General features: G+C 39.5%; 1 protein-coding gene across 8 annotated transcripts in view; it reads left to right on the top strand.

The window, feature by feature from the left end:
- The window catches only part of ephb1 (EPH receptor B1), an 802,587-nt gene that overhangs the window by 399,145 nt on the left and 387,690 nt on the right, over positions 1-15,752 (top strand). For 6 of the 8 annotated variants that reach the window (XM_062976501.1, XM_062976500.1, XM_062976498.1 and 3 more), the window contains exon 10: positions 13,820-13,942. The exons of the other annotated variants lie outside the window; for them this stretch is intronic. In XM_062976501.1, coding sequence (XP_062832571.1) covers positions 13,820-13,942 — 123 coding nt within the window. The remainder of the gene's footprint in view (positions 1-13,819; positions 13,943-15,752) is intronic. 8 annotated transcript variants of the gene reach the window in all.

The raw sequence follows: 15,752 nt of genomic DNA, 5'->3' as shown, positions 1-15,752 counted from the left end.
CTATAAAAGTGCCTTCAAAAAAATACTTCCTGCTTTTAAAACATATAGATTCATTAGTCACACTGAAATACAGGGAAATGGCTTACAATCAGCTATTCAGTAAACAATCATATTCAGATCCTTTCTGGAATGCAAGCTAAGCTTATGAAAGGCAGCGAATAAGCTTTTATAACTTGCATTGGAAAAAGTTAATAGGGCAATAAAATAAAAAGGAAACAAACCTCTCTGCTCACATCTACATATACTTCACACACTCACTCTGCATGTGGAACCAGCTGCAAACAATTCTATTCAACAGTTCCCAGGTGTTTCATGGGAAATCTCCACCACAAATGCACACAGCTCTTTAGGGCTCTTCAGATTATCACCAGCAGCAATACCAAAATAAACCACTGCAAAAGTCAAAAATGAGATAGGGAAAAGAACATCAAATTGGGAACATCTGAAACTCAATTTGCATTTGCGATGGGAAACCTTCCAAATCTTTTTTTTTTATAAGCAAGTGTGAATCTGTGGTCTAGGGAAGAATATCCTCATTATGATTTAAATGAACACAGTTGTGGAATTAATGATTAATTGAAAGCAAACCACAAACTAAGTCAGTAGTTTCTTATATATTTCTCAGTATTAAAATGCTTTGTTGTGTATTCCTGACTTCAACTTCAACACAAATGTTTGTCAGTTCTGCAGGAAACACAAGAACCAACATAGCTTGGTATTATCAATAAATCATTAAAATTAAAATTTAATTTAGTAAGAGCAGCAGTAGCATGAATGAGAAGGTCCTTTGGTGTACTATTATAAACAAGAAAATAGTAACTACGTGTCTTTTTCAACAAAATTAAAGTTTAAAGAAATATGTGATCAGTTAATCTGTTCTCCTTCCAACTAAGATTGTATTGTTTACAACAGTGGAAAAATTATGTTTATTTTTGAACCAGATGGTATTGAATTAGACAATTGTTAAATGTTATGCAAATATATTACATAAGGTATGAACTCAGTAACAAATGTTCTGAGAGCTCAATGATCTTATATAGACTATGAATGATATTATTGGTCTTTTCTTTATATGAGACAGAATGTTATATATCTAATATTTTTTACATTAATGCATTCACATTCTAAGAAATGAAAGTATGAGAAAATTTACAAATTTGTTTTAGGATTATCCTATTGCCAAGAATTCTGTTTGTAGAACAAGAATGAGAATAGTTTTATTGTCATTGTGCTATTGTACAATGAAATTAAACTTCCCCAGCACACACCACAAAACATCACACCCATCTCTCCTCATCCCAATCCTTAGAACTTCAAAAAATAAATAATTAATAATCATGAACATTTCTTGATGAAATGTAAAGCTTTCATTTGCTTAAGACTAGTAAATGTCATTAAGGGAGTTGTGTTCAGTAGTGTTTGAAGATCTGAAATCAGTCTCAGAAACATTCTAGTTAGCAAGTACAATCAAGAAATTGCTCATCTGAAACTTCCTGGTATATCCTCGATACTTCTGGGAAATATAACTACAGAGTGTTGTGGCTCACATATCACATTAATTCTTCAGCAAAATGAGGCATTTTAATAAAGTGTTCCTTGGTGTAACCTCAGCAGACAAATCATTAAGCAGGATTCTGTAAACTGGACAACTGGAATCTCCCAATTATCATCTGCCTTCACATTACTTGTGATGTAGGCAATCTGTTATATGCTATATTTGCTAAAAGTATTAACTGGGTGGGGATTTATTGTGGCTGCAACAAGAAGGTGAAGGCAATGGCCCCTCACTTTGCCTTTGCCAGTGTAGCCTTCTCACTCCTGAACTGTTATTGATCTCAAGGAAACAACTCAGCACACCATAGGCATCTGTAGTCTTTTATTTTCCTCTCCACAGTTGGTGGTGACAGAGGTTTTTTTTGCAGTTTCGCCATGGAGCCTGCCAGCTCCCATCACACATGGGAAAAATTACTTCCAGGGAAAAGTACTTCCAAAAAACCGTGCCACTCCCATAGGGAAAGATGGGTTGAGATGGCTTACTGAGGCTTCTCCTTTATGATGTGGTAGGGGGAAGCCAGGATGCTGAGGGGTGTAGGGAAACAGGTTCCCACGCCTCCAGGTGGATGCCACCAGGATCCGTGCCAATACTTGGCGATTCCAGCCGTACATGTGAAGAGGCCTCCGTCTGTTTGTGTGTGGTGGTGATCAATAAAGGAGTCAGTTTAGTGGGGATTGGTTCACCTCCTTCCATGCTAAGGCCCTAACCCATAATTATAAAATTTTCTGTGTCATGCTTTGTGTTGCTTAAAGAAAAACAAACTCATAACTTCATACAGCATAGGAAACTAGTCAAAGGCATGCACCATCTCAGCACCATCAGGGTTCAGCACTGACTCTAAAATGCATACTCTAGAGCAGAGCTTCTTTAAACTTTCCCACTCTCAACTCCTTTTGGACCAAGAAATATTTATGTGTCCCGGTATATTGGTATATAAAACAGGTATAAAAATCAAACATTTATTGAAATAAATCAGTATTTGCAAAGCTTACTAAACAGGTCAATTTCTCTTTTTATGAAGTACAGCTGAAGCATCTTCTGCAGAATCCACTGTGAACACTGTGCAACAGATTCATGTAAATGTCTAAAATAGCCACTGTGTTCAATTTTTTTTTTACTGCTGCAATTTTTGGGGACCTTAATATTGAACTAAAGGGACCCCATTTGGGGTTGGGACCCACAGCTTAAGAAGCAGCGCTTTAGAGCAGATGTAGACAAATTCCTGTAATTTGGATACTGGCACCTTCCAGGGGTCATATAAGGACCTCCATATGGAGTCATAAATAAAATTGGATTTTGGCTAAAATAAGTTGGGAGGGCACTGAGGTCCTGAAGCTGGGTGAAAGCAAAGGATTTGTCATGCAATGTGGTGAATCCATGGGGCAGCAGGGAAAACTATTTCCCTGCACCCTGCATTTCCTGCTTTACCATTTCCCCTATCACATGGGGGAAAGCGTTGCTGCCCAGCTTTCCTCCGTTCTTTTCAATCTGAACATGGGGAAGCCTCCTGTGTTCTCTGGGCAGCATCTTAGCATGCTGCCAGGATGCTTCCTTTACCGAGCCCTGCCGGAAGAAGCCTTACGTGGGCTCTGTCAGGCTCCATCAAGGAAGTGTCTTAGGATGCTTCCCAAAGTCATTGTGATTAGGTAGTAAGTTTAACTTTCCATGATGCCAGTATTAGACCACTCTGACTCAATATTTCTGGCTATGGGCCTGTAAAGAGCTCAGTAAATAGGGTGTCCTAGTGTGCATGGCAAATTTCCTTTTCCTGTTGTGGTGTTTCTGCAATACAGTTGAAAACTTGAAAATAAAATACCAAAATCCCTATGGCTGCCTGTTGCTGTCCTTTTGTTCAGCAAGTTAGTTTTCTGTGTCATGACATTGGGATAGATTGTTTTTACTTTCTGTGCTTTTTTTCTGGAGACTCTTTAGGATGACCTCACCACCCCCTGTTGTCAACAGAATTTTTTTGCACACAGATTTGCCATTCTGCTTGTATGTATATACAATATGTCTATTCCCTATGGCCACTTTGATCTTCTGTGGCATGTCTGCACTTTTCATACCGATTTGCTAAACCTGTTCTTCCTAAGCCATTGCTGTACTTCTCCATATGTTCCTGATCCTCAGATGTATTCCCAATGCTAACAGTTTTCCAAAAGCAGCACTTGCCTCACTGTCTAATTTTTAAAAATGAAGGCACTGTTTTCTATGACAAAAGCAAAGCATATATCTCATTGACAGTAACATTGTAAACACAACTCCATCCGTCAATTTAGTAAGTGTGAAGCAAAATGGGTCAGATAGGAGAAGGGCACTCTATAACTTTGGTTTTGCTCCAAATATTAGAAGTCATTAATAGGAGCAGACAAACAACACCCTTTTTCATGAGACAAATTTATTTTTGCAAGTATGTTATTTTGGATAACATAAATAAATGGATAGTGGCTATCCAGGAGGGCTCCAGACCATTCTCTTATACCATAGAATACTACTATTGTGCAAGATAGAATGTTACTTTCCCTTCCAGAACTAAAGGGAAGAAGACTCCCCTCTCCCAAATGGTGTTGCTGATGTTTTTTTGATGGCACAGTTTGTCAGCCATCACATAGGATGACCTGTGTTGGCAAATCAGAACAGAAAAGTGGCTAAAATACTGTCAGTTGACCTTAGTACTTGCCAAATACATGGAGTTTCTGCCTATCCGCTCTAGCTTCCAATGCAGGGATAGGAGAGAAGCCTCCCAGCAGGATGGTAACACATCTGGGTGTCCCCTGGGCAACGTCTCTGTAGACGGCCGATTCTCTCACACCAGAAGCAACTTGCAGTATGTTCACTTTTGACACGATAAAAAAATCTTGCCCAATTGCTGTGAACTAGAAGCTCAATAAAAAGGTAGGCAAAAAACCTGGACAAAATACCTCAAATAACCTATATAAGGTCATTCCCTGGCTATGCAAGTCTAATAATGTGGGTGATCGAGGCATTTGGTAAAGTTGGGAGGGGAGGGAGGATGGGAATGTAATAAAAGTTATAGTTCTCTGACATAGAGATAGATTTCTTCTTTCCCTATGTAAGCTACTTACAAGGATAGCCTTATGATTTGCCTACGGTAAATAAAAAGGCCAAGGCTGGCTGGCTGTATTTATTTGTTTACTGGAGTTATATTCTTCCTTTCTTGCCAACACTTCTCCCCCCAAAACCTTTTTTGTTAGATCACCAAAAGATTGAATAAAATAATGCAATTAAAACTCGAAACAAGTTCAAACATTAAATTAAAAACACATATTAAAAATAGCTCAGAGCTATTAATAAACCTGCTGTAAAATCTACAGTAGTGTCTGGAAATTAATTCCTCATATCGTGTTTTAGCACGATACTCTGTGTAAATAGCCAGATTATTGCCTTGGGCTTAGTATTCGGTTTTGGTATCAAGCAAGGCATGTTCCCTTCAAAAAAGGGAACACCAAAAATGGAGAAGTGTATTGGTGTTTTGGATTTTTTTTTCAATCATTGTCTGGCAGCTTTCAGGTCAGCAACCCAACCTTCAAGTCGCGAGGCTTTTATCCCTTAGACCACCGGAAAAAAAAGTTTGTCCCTGTTGGTTTTCCTGGACATCTCAGTGGCTTTCGATACCATAAACCATAGTATCTTTCTAGGTCGTCTTGCTGGGATGGTACTGGGAGGCACTGACTTGCAGTGGCTCTGGTCCTTCCTGGAGGGCCGTACCCCGAAGGTGGTGTTGGGGGACTCCTGTTCAAACCCTGGCCATTGACCTATAGGGTTCCATTTTGTCCCCCATGCTGTTCAACATATACATGAAACCACTAGGAGAGATCATCCAGAGTTTTGGGCAAATGACACCGAACTCTTCTACTCCTTTCCACCAAATAGCAAGGAAGTTGTCCTGCCCCTAAACCAGTGCCTGTCATCAGACTGGATGAGGGCAAACAAATTGAAACTTAGTCCAGACAAGACAGAGGTACTCTTGGTCAGTCGGAAGGCAGATCAGGGAATTGGGATCCACCTTTTCACCTTTAAAGCCCCGACTGTTCAGGTCCAGGAGTATTTGGCTGATCGCATCCCCTTGTACAAACTTTTCCCAGGGAAGCCAGAATGGCCCACTCTCTGCTGTCCTTCCAGTGGCAGTCTAAAATATTTTTATTTAGAGAGGCATTTCAAGATGAAGATCTAGTCAGGGGATGATATGGTTTTTAATTTTGGTTATGTTTTGATGGATTTTAACTGCATTTTTTTTGTCCTGCTTGCGTTTAATTCTGTTTTAATGTATGTATATTTGTATATTTTAAATTGGATACCAATGCTTTTATATCAAGTTGTTTTGAGTCCTCTTTGGGGAAATAAAGTGGGGGACTGTGCAAGGAAACCGATGAAACCATTGATCATATCCTCAGCTGCTGTAAGAAAATTGCACAGACAGACTACAAACAGAGGCACAACTATGTGGCCCAAATGATTCATTGGAACTTATGCCTCAAGTACCACTTCCCAGCAGCAAAGAACTGGTGGGATCACAAACCTGCAAAAGTATTGGAAAATGAGCACGCAAAGATACTGTGGGAGTTCCGAATCCAGACTGACAAAGTTCTGGAACACAACACACCAGACATCACAGTTGTGGAAAAGAAAAAGGTTTGGATCATTGATGTCGCCATCCCAGGTGACAGTCGCATTGACGAAAAACAACAGGAAAAACTCAGCCGCTATCAGGACCTCAAGATTGAACTTCAAAGACTCTGGCAGAAACCAGTGCAGGTGGTCCCGGTGGTGATTGGCACATTGGGTGCCGTGCCAAAAGATCTCAGCTGGCATTTGGAAACAATAGACATTGACAAAATTACGATCTGCCAGCTGCAAAAGGCCACCCTGCTGGGATCTGCGCGCATCATCCGAAAATACATCACACAGTCCTAGACACTTGGGAAGTGTTCGACTTGTGATTTTGTGATAGGAAATCCAGCATATCTATCTTGTTTGCTATGTCATAATAAAATAATAATAATAATAATAATAATAATAATAATAATAATAATAATAATAATAATTTTCCTAAGAAATCAAACCATCATTATTCATTGTTTTTTTCCCCAAATTTTTGAAAATTCTCTCACTTGTCAGTGGCACATACACCTTTTTGCTGGCCAGTAGTCTTCTGTGAAGCTGTCCATTTTGATGCCATCTATATTGATAGAGAGGCAAGTATCATTCTGAGTTACAAGGTCATTTTGCCCTCAACTTGATCTGCCTGTGTTATATATTTGTTTTGCTCTTCTAATCTGTAAACTGGCCTTGGTTATGATCTTGTAAATTCCTTTGTAATCCTGCTAGAGCATCAGCTGCACTTGTAAAAGGATTTATGGAACAGTAAAAGTGTATGTGATGAAGCTATAAAAAGATTTATGAACTGGGCAAATCACACATGACTTCACTGCAGGTTTCACTACTGGCAGCAGAATAACAGAATTTTGGCCATTGTATGCTGAAGAGTTTGTCCAGCCAGCAGCTTTCCCTCTGGTAAATTCAGGTTGAGATCCTGAAGCAATGGAAATCTGTCCTATGGATAGAAGGGAGAAAACGACTCTCTTTCCAAAGCCTTTGATCATACTCAAATGATGCTCCAGTCTCAGAAGAGATGCTCCAGTGATGCTCCAAATCCAGTGGCCCCAGAGAGAGGGATAAAAGGGAGCATTGGTTGTTTCAGAAGATGAATGTCTACTGAATCAAAAGGCCTTTCAGCCCTAACCAAGTCCCCAGCATGGAACTCTATTTAGATGTGTCTTTTCAATGAAAGCTCACGTGTACACACAGCTCCACAAAGGAGATGACAAACCCACAATCAACCCTGTCAGTATTTATTCTTTGATGACAAGAACACTCCCAAGGCTTAGAGTGAACTGGCAACTTCTTTGGCCTTCTCACCCTTTGCACTGCAGCCTTAGTTGTGTACCATTAAACTAAAAGTGAAGAGAAGGTTCTTCAAGAAGAAAAAGCAATGAACAAGTTTAAAGGTTTTGAACACTGTTCAATAGGAGCAGGAGCAGCTTTCATGAGAGGCTGTGCAACTCCCATGTGGTTTGTGGGTGTCAGACACACTGAATCACCAATCCAGAGTGAGATCATAATGTCTTTTAGGATTTACAAATGTTAATCACATTCACTCTGTGCTTAATCAACAGTCTTATTCTCATTAATTAAATCATATAGACCTGAGCCTGAAAGCCTGAACAATCTTGCAGCAACCTGGAAGTACATCCCAGTGATATCAATTAGAATGGGTTTAAATGTTTGATATTGGTGCAGGGAGATGTGGTTAAAACCTCAGCAAAGACAATCCTTAAGCCCTTTTTTCAGTTTTTCCCCCAAGTCCTCAAACAAACTTCTCCACCCGAGACCTATTATATTTCATTTTCCTAAATTAGGGGAGAAGGGGAACAGCCTGGCAAGGGAGAGCATCATTCATGGCTGTGTTCTGATAGCTAGTACACAATGATGACATCTACATCATTGCGAATTAGCTAACGGAGCACTTCTAGTGAGGCTATAGCCTCCCTGATCTCACTTGGCTTCCATCACCCTCAGCCCAGTGTTACATGGGGAGTGGTTGATGCAGGAGAGGATCTTGGATCTTTCTGATCTTTGCCTGGTTTCCTCTACCTTCTTCTTCACATCATGTGTGATTGGGCTGAAAGTACCTATACACAACATACATACACCCAGTGTCTGGAGACTTTCTTCCCACATGAGACCTCTTCAAAAACTGCATAGTTTTCAAACAGGAAAAATTGATTAAATTACTTCTTCTCCCTTGTGGGAAAAATAATTTAACACAGCATATTCATATTATCAAAATAATTACTTGGTGGGTGAATGGGATAGTTAAATTTCTCAATTTATAGGACAACAAAACTTGGAATGCTCCATGCAGTATATCTGTGCTGGAAATATGCTGCTGGCCCTCCACCCTCAGTCCTTTCCATTGCTGAATTTTTTTCTTCTTATTGACAAAATGAAATTGTGAAAGAGAAAAAGACTGGAACTCTTTATCTGGAAAAGGGTTGCTAGGTCAGCACCAGTCCATTCCCTGAGATAGTTAAGGCAGTGAATCTCTGTGGTGTCAGAAGTGCTGGGGGGGGGGGGGGGGTTGTGGTACAGAGGTTGGGCAACCAGGGTTGAAACTTCTTCAGTGTCAGTTGGTTGTGGATACATACATGATGACACTTGATGCAGAATTTAAGTAATATTCAAATAATTGGGACAATGGTAGCCTAGACCTGGTGGAGAGGAAAAATAAAGCTTTTTTAGTGGCCAGGCAGAGACCAAATGCACCTAGTAGCTACTACTGCCATTTACAGAAAGGGCTTGAATCCCACAGCACACATGACACAGGAGGGGGAGGATTCCAGACTTGTTTAAAGCTTACTCCCAGCCATCGAAATATCTTCCTCTGAGATTTGGCACCCCTATCAGTTCTTACTGACACCTTTATTAAAGTAAATAACATAGGGCAAGAGCCAAGGCATGGACTGAAGATCCACATTCCACATTCTTATAGTTCTTCCAGTTCAAATGAGGGTTGTGAGAAGAACTCTGAAGTTACTTGCTTAGAATGATAAAGGATAACTTATATAAACAAGAGACTGCAATGGGAGAATAAATATGTGATTTGGGCAGAGGTCAAAGACTTTTGCTCTGTGAGTGTTTACCAGATACATGGAATGTGAGGAGGAACACATCCCTTCCAAGAGACGTGGAAGCAAAAAGCACCAAAACCAAATAATGGAATGAAAGTGGGCATGTACGTATGTGTGTGTGTGTGGGGGGGGGGGGGGGGAATGCAAGAATAAGAGAGAGGAATAGGAGTGATTTTGGTATCATATCACAGAATGAAGATAGTACTTTTTTTTAGGTTTGTGCTTTCCATTTGACCCCTTCTACACTGCCATATAATCCAGATTATCAAAGCAGATATTCCACATTATCTGCTTTGAAATGGATTATATGAGTCTACATTGCCATATAATCCAGTTCAAAGCAGATAATCTGGATTTTTATGTCAGTGTAGAAGGGGCATAAGTTGTTATCTGAATTGGTCTTATATGAGATCCAATTCAAGTTGAATCCAACTGTTTCTTGAGTAACTAAATAGAGAACAAAACTAAAACTCTATTGCTATTCCAGTAAAGTGACTGTATGACAATGCAAACAGATGGAACCTGCAACAAATGCTGCAATGCAAATAATTGGTGATTCCAAAATTGTGGAGTAGGGAATTCTCCTTTGGTTTTAATGGTGGGTCTTTGCTTTAGACCAGTGGTTTTCAACCTGTGGGTCACCAAGTGTTTAGGCTCACAACTCCCAGAAATCCCAGACAGATCACCAGCTGTTAGGATTTCTGGGAACTGAAGGCCAAAATATCTGGGGACCCACAGATTGAGAACTACTTGTTTAAACAATAGTACTGCCAACAGTTAAATAAAGGTCAGCAATCTGAGAGGGGATATTGCTCTTAGTATGTAGGATGTGCAATTGTGATCCTCCAGAGTATTTCTGACAGTCTTGATAGATGAAACTTGTAATAACCCACACCTATAAAAGATGATAATAATCAGGCAAGGCACCTGACAAAGTTATGTTCAATAGGTCCTCAAAATAGCTTAGTACAAGAAAGAGTAAAAAAACACAGAAGGAAGAGAAGGTTGAAGAAATATCAGGGTCTGGAGGACAATATTCCTACCCCCAGAAACCTTACATGCCACCTCGGTTTTTGAAAAAAGATGATGAAATCAGAAGTGGTTGGAAATGTTAGATAGATAATGCATTGTTAGACAGGAATGCATTGGCTGTAACCCTATTGTGTAAACTAGTGGAAAATACTGTTCTAATGGATATGTGGTCATACATCTACTGAAGAGTTAAGTGGGTGATAATGTGGAACTGAAGGGACAGGGTAAAGAAGCTGAGTCATGACCATGTGACAGTCATGACAAGGGTTGCACCACTTCCTTTTGTCCTTGTCTGATGACGAGCAAACAATGGGTATAAAAGAGGGCAGCATAGCATGTGTTGTTTTAATTTATTTCTGCCTCCAAGAATGGCATTATTTTCTTTCTTTTCCTATATCAGCAATCTTTTACTCGGTCCCTTTCATACTGTACAGGTATGACATTATGATTCTGTTTGTTGTCGAAGGCTTTCATGGCTAGAATCATGGAGTTAATGTGAGTTTCTTGGGCTGTATTGCCATGGTCCAGTAACATTCTCTCCTGGCATTTTACCGGCATCTATGACAGGCATCCTCAGAGGTTTGTTCAGAAATCTGTTGGAAATGAGGCAAGTGGGGTGTGTATGTATGTATGTATGTATGTATATATATATATATATCTGTGGAATATCCAGAGAGGGAGAAAGAACTCTTGTCTGTTTGAAGCAAGTTGAATGTTGCAATTAGCTAAGTTGATTAGTATTGAGTAGCCTTGCAGGCTGCAAAGCCTGGCTGTTGCTGCCTGGAGGCATTTTTTGTTTGGGAGGTGTTAATTGGCACTTGATTGTTTGCTCTCTGGAATTCCCCTGTTTCTGAGTGGTGTTCTTTATTTACTGTCTTGATTCAGGTGGTGTTTTTAATACTAGTAACCAGATTTCGTTCCATTTCATGGCTTCTTCCTTTCTGTTGAAATTGCCTACATGCTTGTGAATTTCAATGGCGTCTCCAACAGACTTCTGAACAATCCTCTGAGGATGCCTGCTGTTGGATAATCTGAGTGTTAGGCTTAAAATAACCCTCAGTTGGGGCAATTCCACCAAAATACAGCAGAGTACTAGGAGTAAACTCCTTAACCAGCAGAAACCTAAACGCAATGTTAAGGGATAAGCATCTATTCCTTAGGTTGGTTCAGGACTACAGAGTCAGAGTATTAGTTAAAAATATTTATTGAAGTAAAAAGAAATACATTCTTGATAGAAAAGGTCTTGGAGTTAACTAGCTTACTAATCTGATCTTCTAAAAGAGATAAAAGGTAAAAATATTAATGCAGCTACATTTTGCCTAGAGAGAGGCAAAATGTGCATCCTCACAGGGAGAAAGGAAAAAGCAGAAGACCCTAAAATGGTGGAGACCACATGGTCAACTTAAGGTACTTTAAATGGAAGAGGAAGTTCCCTCAAAGAAATTCCATTACTAAATCTTCGAAGGGAAGGAGACAGTGGCTAGCAGTAAAGAGTAAAGACAAAGACCTTTTTGGGAAACATGCATAGAAATGTGTGGGAAGGAATCTCTCAGCTTAGTCCTGTCCACCAAACTATCCATTTTAGGACTCCATGGGATATTGCCATGGCAGTTAAAGTAGAACATTGTGCTATAATTGTGTAGAGTGAACAGTCTTGTTGTGTTGGGATGGAGAGAAGCTGGGAACAAATCAAGGGCTGCAAAAAAAAATGGAAGCCGTGTATGGCCTGTTGGCTATAGCCTTGAAATAAGGGAATAAACATTTTCAGAGTTGTGTAGCCATCAGTTAATGAAACAGAAATATAAGGCTTTTAAACATCTAACCTGGTCCTCTCTTCTGTGACCACGTTGCTTTCCTTCTCATCTTGTATCTACCTACTTAGAATTTGAACATGTAATACCTCCCGTGTATGGCCTAGAGCTTGGAAAAGATGCTTTTCTAAGTTCCTGTTGGACCACAATATTTTCCCTGGCTTAACTAGTTTTGTTTAATGAGGTTTACTGGATCTCATAGCTATATCGACATCCTTCAGGGCAATAGAAACAGAATAATTTGACAAGATCCTTTGAGAACAACACAGAAGGCCCTAAAGGGGTAAATTAAAAATTTAAGAGGTCCTGAGGTAACAAATAAGAAAAATCCATCGTACCTTTATAACAGGTGATGCCATGCATTTTTGGTGCCTTGATTTACTGAATTTAATCTTTTAAAAGATCAATTGCACAATACTGGTCAGACTTTTTGTTAGATTCATGTGTTCCACTATTTAATACACACCAGATGGGAGGAAGTGCCTCCACCAATATGATTTGTGTTTCTGAGTGTGAAATTTCTCTTAAAATTTAATGAGTGAAATAATGAGGTTTCTACCAAAGTTTATTCCTGCAGGCAAACTCCCTCTGGTACCCCACAAATTCTTAGCTGTGTCTGGTCAAAATTTGGCAGTCCAATATAAGAGCTTTTGTGAGGCTTTTAGGGGCTAATATAAACCCTGAGAATATTTATTGTGGAGGTTGTATATTATCATTAGGATGTTCACTAGTTTATAATTGCAACATTCTGTAATTTTAGTAGCAGTCACAAAACTATCAAAGATATGTGGAATAAATGAAAATTGCTTGAATTATGCATTAACAGAAACGTCATAAACTTCCACCATCTTTGCCATAAAAACAGAAAACTAGTTGGAGTTCGCAACTCACTCATCCGAGTTGATTGTACATGGGACAAATGAGGAAGTCTTTGAAAGAGGCATTTATGTTCAAGTTGCAGAGCGGGTCAGTCTGAATCAACTGGAAAGCTCCTAGAATGTCAAAGAGCTGCAAAACAACTTTCTTTTTTCTCTTAAAGCGTTCATCAGTCTGTATACGCCTCCTCTTTCGGAAGGGCATCACAGATGATCTTCTATTACTCTGATTGAATCTTTTTCCCCCCTTTGTTCTTTTTTTTCCCCCAAGACAACTTTTCCCAGAATGATTTCCTTCTGCTTTCACTCTCTTCTCCTCCTCTTCCCACTCATTCATTTTTTTCCCTTCCAGCTTGCTGCTGTTTCTCTTTTTTATTGTTGCTCTGCATTTGCTGCTCTACCACAGCCACATGGCATGACCCTTGCAATCAGCCTGATGTAGAAAAGGTGTCAGATTGATAAATATTGATCTCTACCTGTAGTTCTTTCCTTGACTTTTCCTGCAAATAGATTTGGTACTGCTTCGATAAATAACAGCGTGCACCCACTTTCTGGGTGCAACCTACGGCCTGCTCCCAATCTGCCAGTTATAACTAATATGTTCTACATTTCAAGGAGAGTGCAGGGAAAAAAAAGATCATGTAGGGAAAGTGGAGAACAATAACAGGAGGAATCGAAGAGTTATTGGGAGAGTTCAGAGGGAAAAGGTTCATTGTGAAGATAGAAAAGGAAGAAGAATTTAAGGAGACATGGTGTTAATCCCTCTTCCCAGAGATGAATATGATTTTTTTTCTCTTTCCCTCTTTTTGTCCTGATCTTCTCTAAACTGAGAAGGTTCCCCAGGAATGAAGATCTACATTGACCCCTTTACGTATGAGGACCCCAATGAAGCAGTTCGTGAGTTTGCCAAGGAAATTGATGTGTCTTTCGTGAAGATTGAAGAAGTCATTGGAGCAGGTGTGACTTTTTTCCCATTGGACAGGTGTTCAGTGCCAGTCCTTCACCATCACACCTTCCCTTCCCCTTCCCCTTCCTCTCTTCCTGTACTGTGGATGCTGCAGCATATCATGCTGAGTTAATAATGGACTGGCACTTTTCTCCTGTAAGTCTAACTGAACCTTCTGTGATTTAAGAAAGAGTGCTTAATTAACTGGCTCACTTTAATACATTGTTGTGTACCCTAATTTTAATTAACAACAAATGGGTAGAACAATAACTCCCTAGCTTACAGCATTTATCTTCCTGCTATAACAGGATTAGTATCCCTTTCAAGCTGGCAAATAATTTTTTTGGATGATAGGTATCCCTGCCAACCCTTCATTTAAAAAGGAAAAACCCCAGATAATCAAAACCAGTAGTTAGCATAAAACTGAAACTCCATTTATACGCTAATAGTTTTTATTTTATGCAAATCAATGGCTTTGTACTCTTAGGATGCAATGTTAGGATGTGGTTGATGGGAGACCATTCCAAAAGGCATGCTATTAACTAGATCTTTGCCTGCTTGAAGGAAGAGGGCTTATGTCAACACCTGCCCTCACCAGAGACTATTAAAACCCTTGTGGCTGGTATTGCATTGTACAGTATGATATTGCATATGAATACTGTACAATATCAAATAAACCAGAGAGTAGGGTGTACTGGCGGAAGGATAAGTGGAGGAGGTAGCACTTTCCTTTTTCTCTCTCCAGTCTAAGGGATGTGATCGGAAACGTAGTAATAGAATCAACATAATAGACATCCCAGAGTGTGTCTTACTTGTCAAATTGAGATATTTTTTGTCAACTAAAGATAACTATTTTATGTCACCTTGAAGACATAAAATTCTCACTAACAATTCAATAACTCATTGATCTGGCATTCTCCCTCACAAGGCAATAATTACATGATCTATTAGAATTTGATCACTGGTCTATGAGATTGTTCAGATCTCACTTTTTACCCTTTTCACTGTTATGCCCACTGTCATAGGATCTGGAGTCAGATTCAAGCAGATTGGATCAGGGGTGTGGAGCATTTGACCTTTTTTTGGACAAGCACTCTCACAGTCCTTTACTGTGTTGGCTGAATATATGGGATTTGAAGTTCAAAACATCTGGAAGGCCAGAGATTCCCCAAACTTAGTTTAGATGAACATTTGTTTGCTGACCTATCATGTTCATACCTCCAGTGTATCTGAGCCCATTTGCTTTTGCTCTTTAGTCTCTCCTTTTCTTTTTTTTCAAGCTTCTTGCAATTGACTGCTTATCATCGATGGCAGCTCATTGTTTATATTCATTGCTTGCTTTTGCCTTCATTGTTTAGATTTGCTCCTTTCCCCTCTAACTGTTCTTCCAGATGAAGCTGCCAGTGAGCATTATCTCTTCTCAACTGGCAGGTTTAAAACCTGCAAGCGGTTTTGTATTTCCATCACAGCCAGTCCAAAGAGAGTAGAGTACCATCAACTTGGTTGGCAAAAGCAATTGGCGCAGAGTCAATGTACTAAGCTGGGAATAGCTCTTTTTTCAAAAAACAAAAAAACAAAAACCATGTTGTAATTGTGCTCACTGGAGGAGCTTTTGTATGGAAGTGCCCTCAAACTTCCTTGTCCTTCAACTTTTTTGATTCCTCTGCCAAACTCCTTCATTATCACACAGTATTCTTTCAGTTTTCTGAAAGAAGGTGGTAGAACACAAGGATTTGGTGAGAAGGAGAGTTCAAACCACAAACTCTGTCACTTGTGCTACTTCTATTATATACATTTAGCTGCTTTGATATGGTATTTGTT

This window comes from Anolis carolinensis, chromosome 3 (assembly GCF_035594765.1).
Source record: "Anolis carolinensis isolate JA03-04 chromosome 3, rAnoCar3.1.pri, whole genome shotgun sequence".
In the NCBI taxonomy this organism is placed as follows: Eukaryota; Metazoa; Chordata; class Lepidosauria; order Squamata; family Dactyloidae; genus Anolis; species Anolis carolinensis.
The sequence above is the reverse complement of the archived record's forward strand: the minus strand, read 5'-3'. Positions and strand labels throughout refer to the sequence as shown.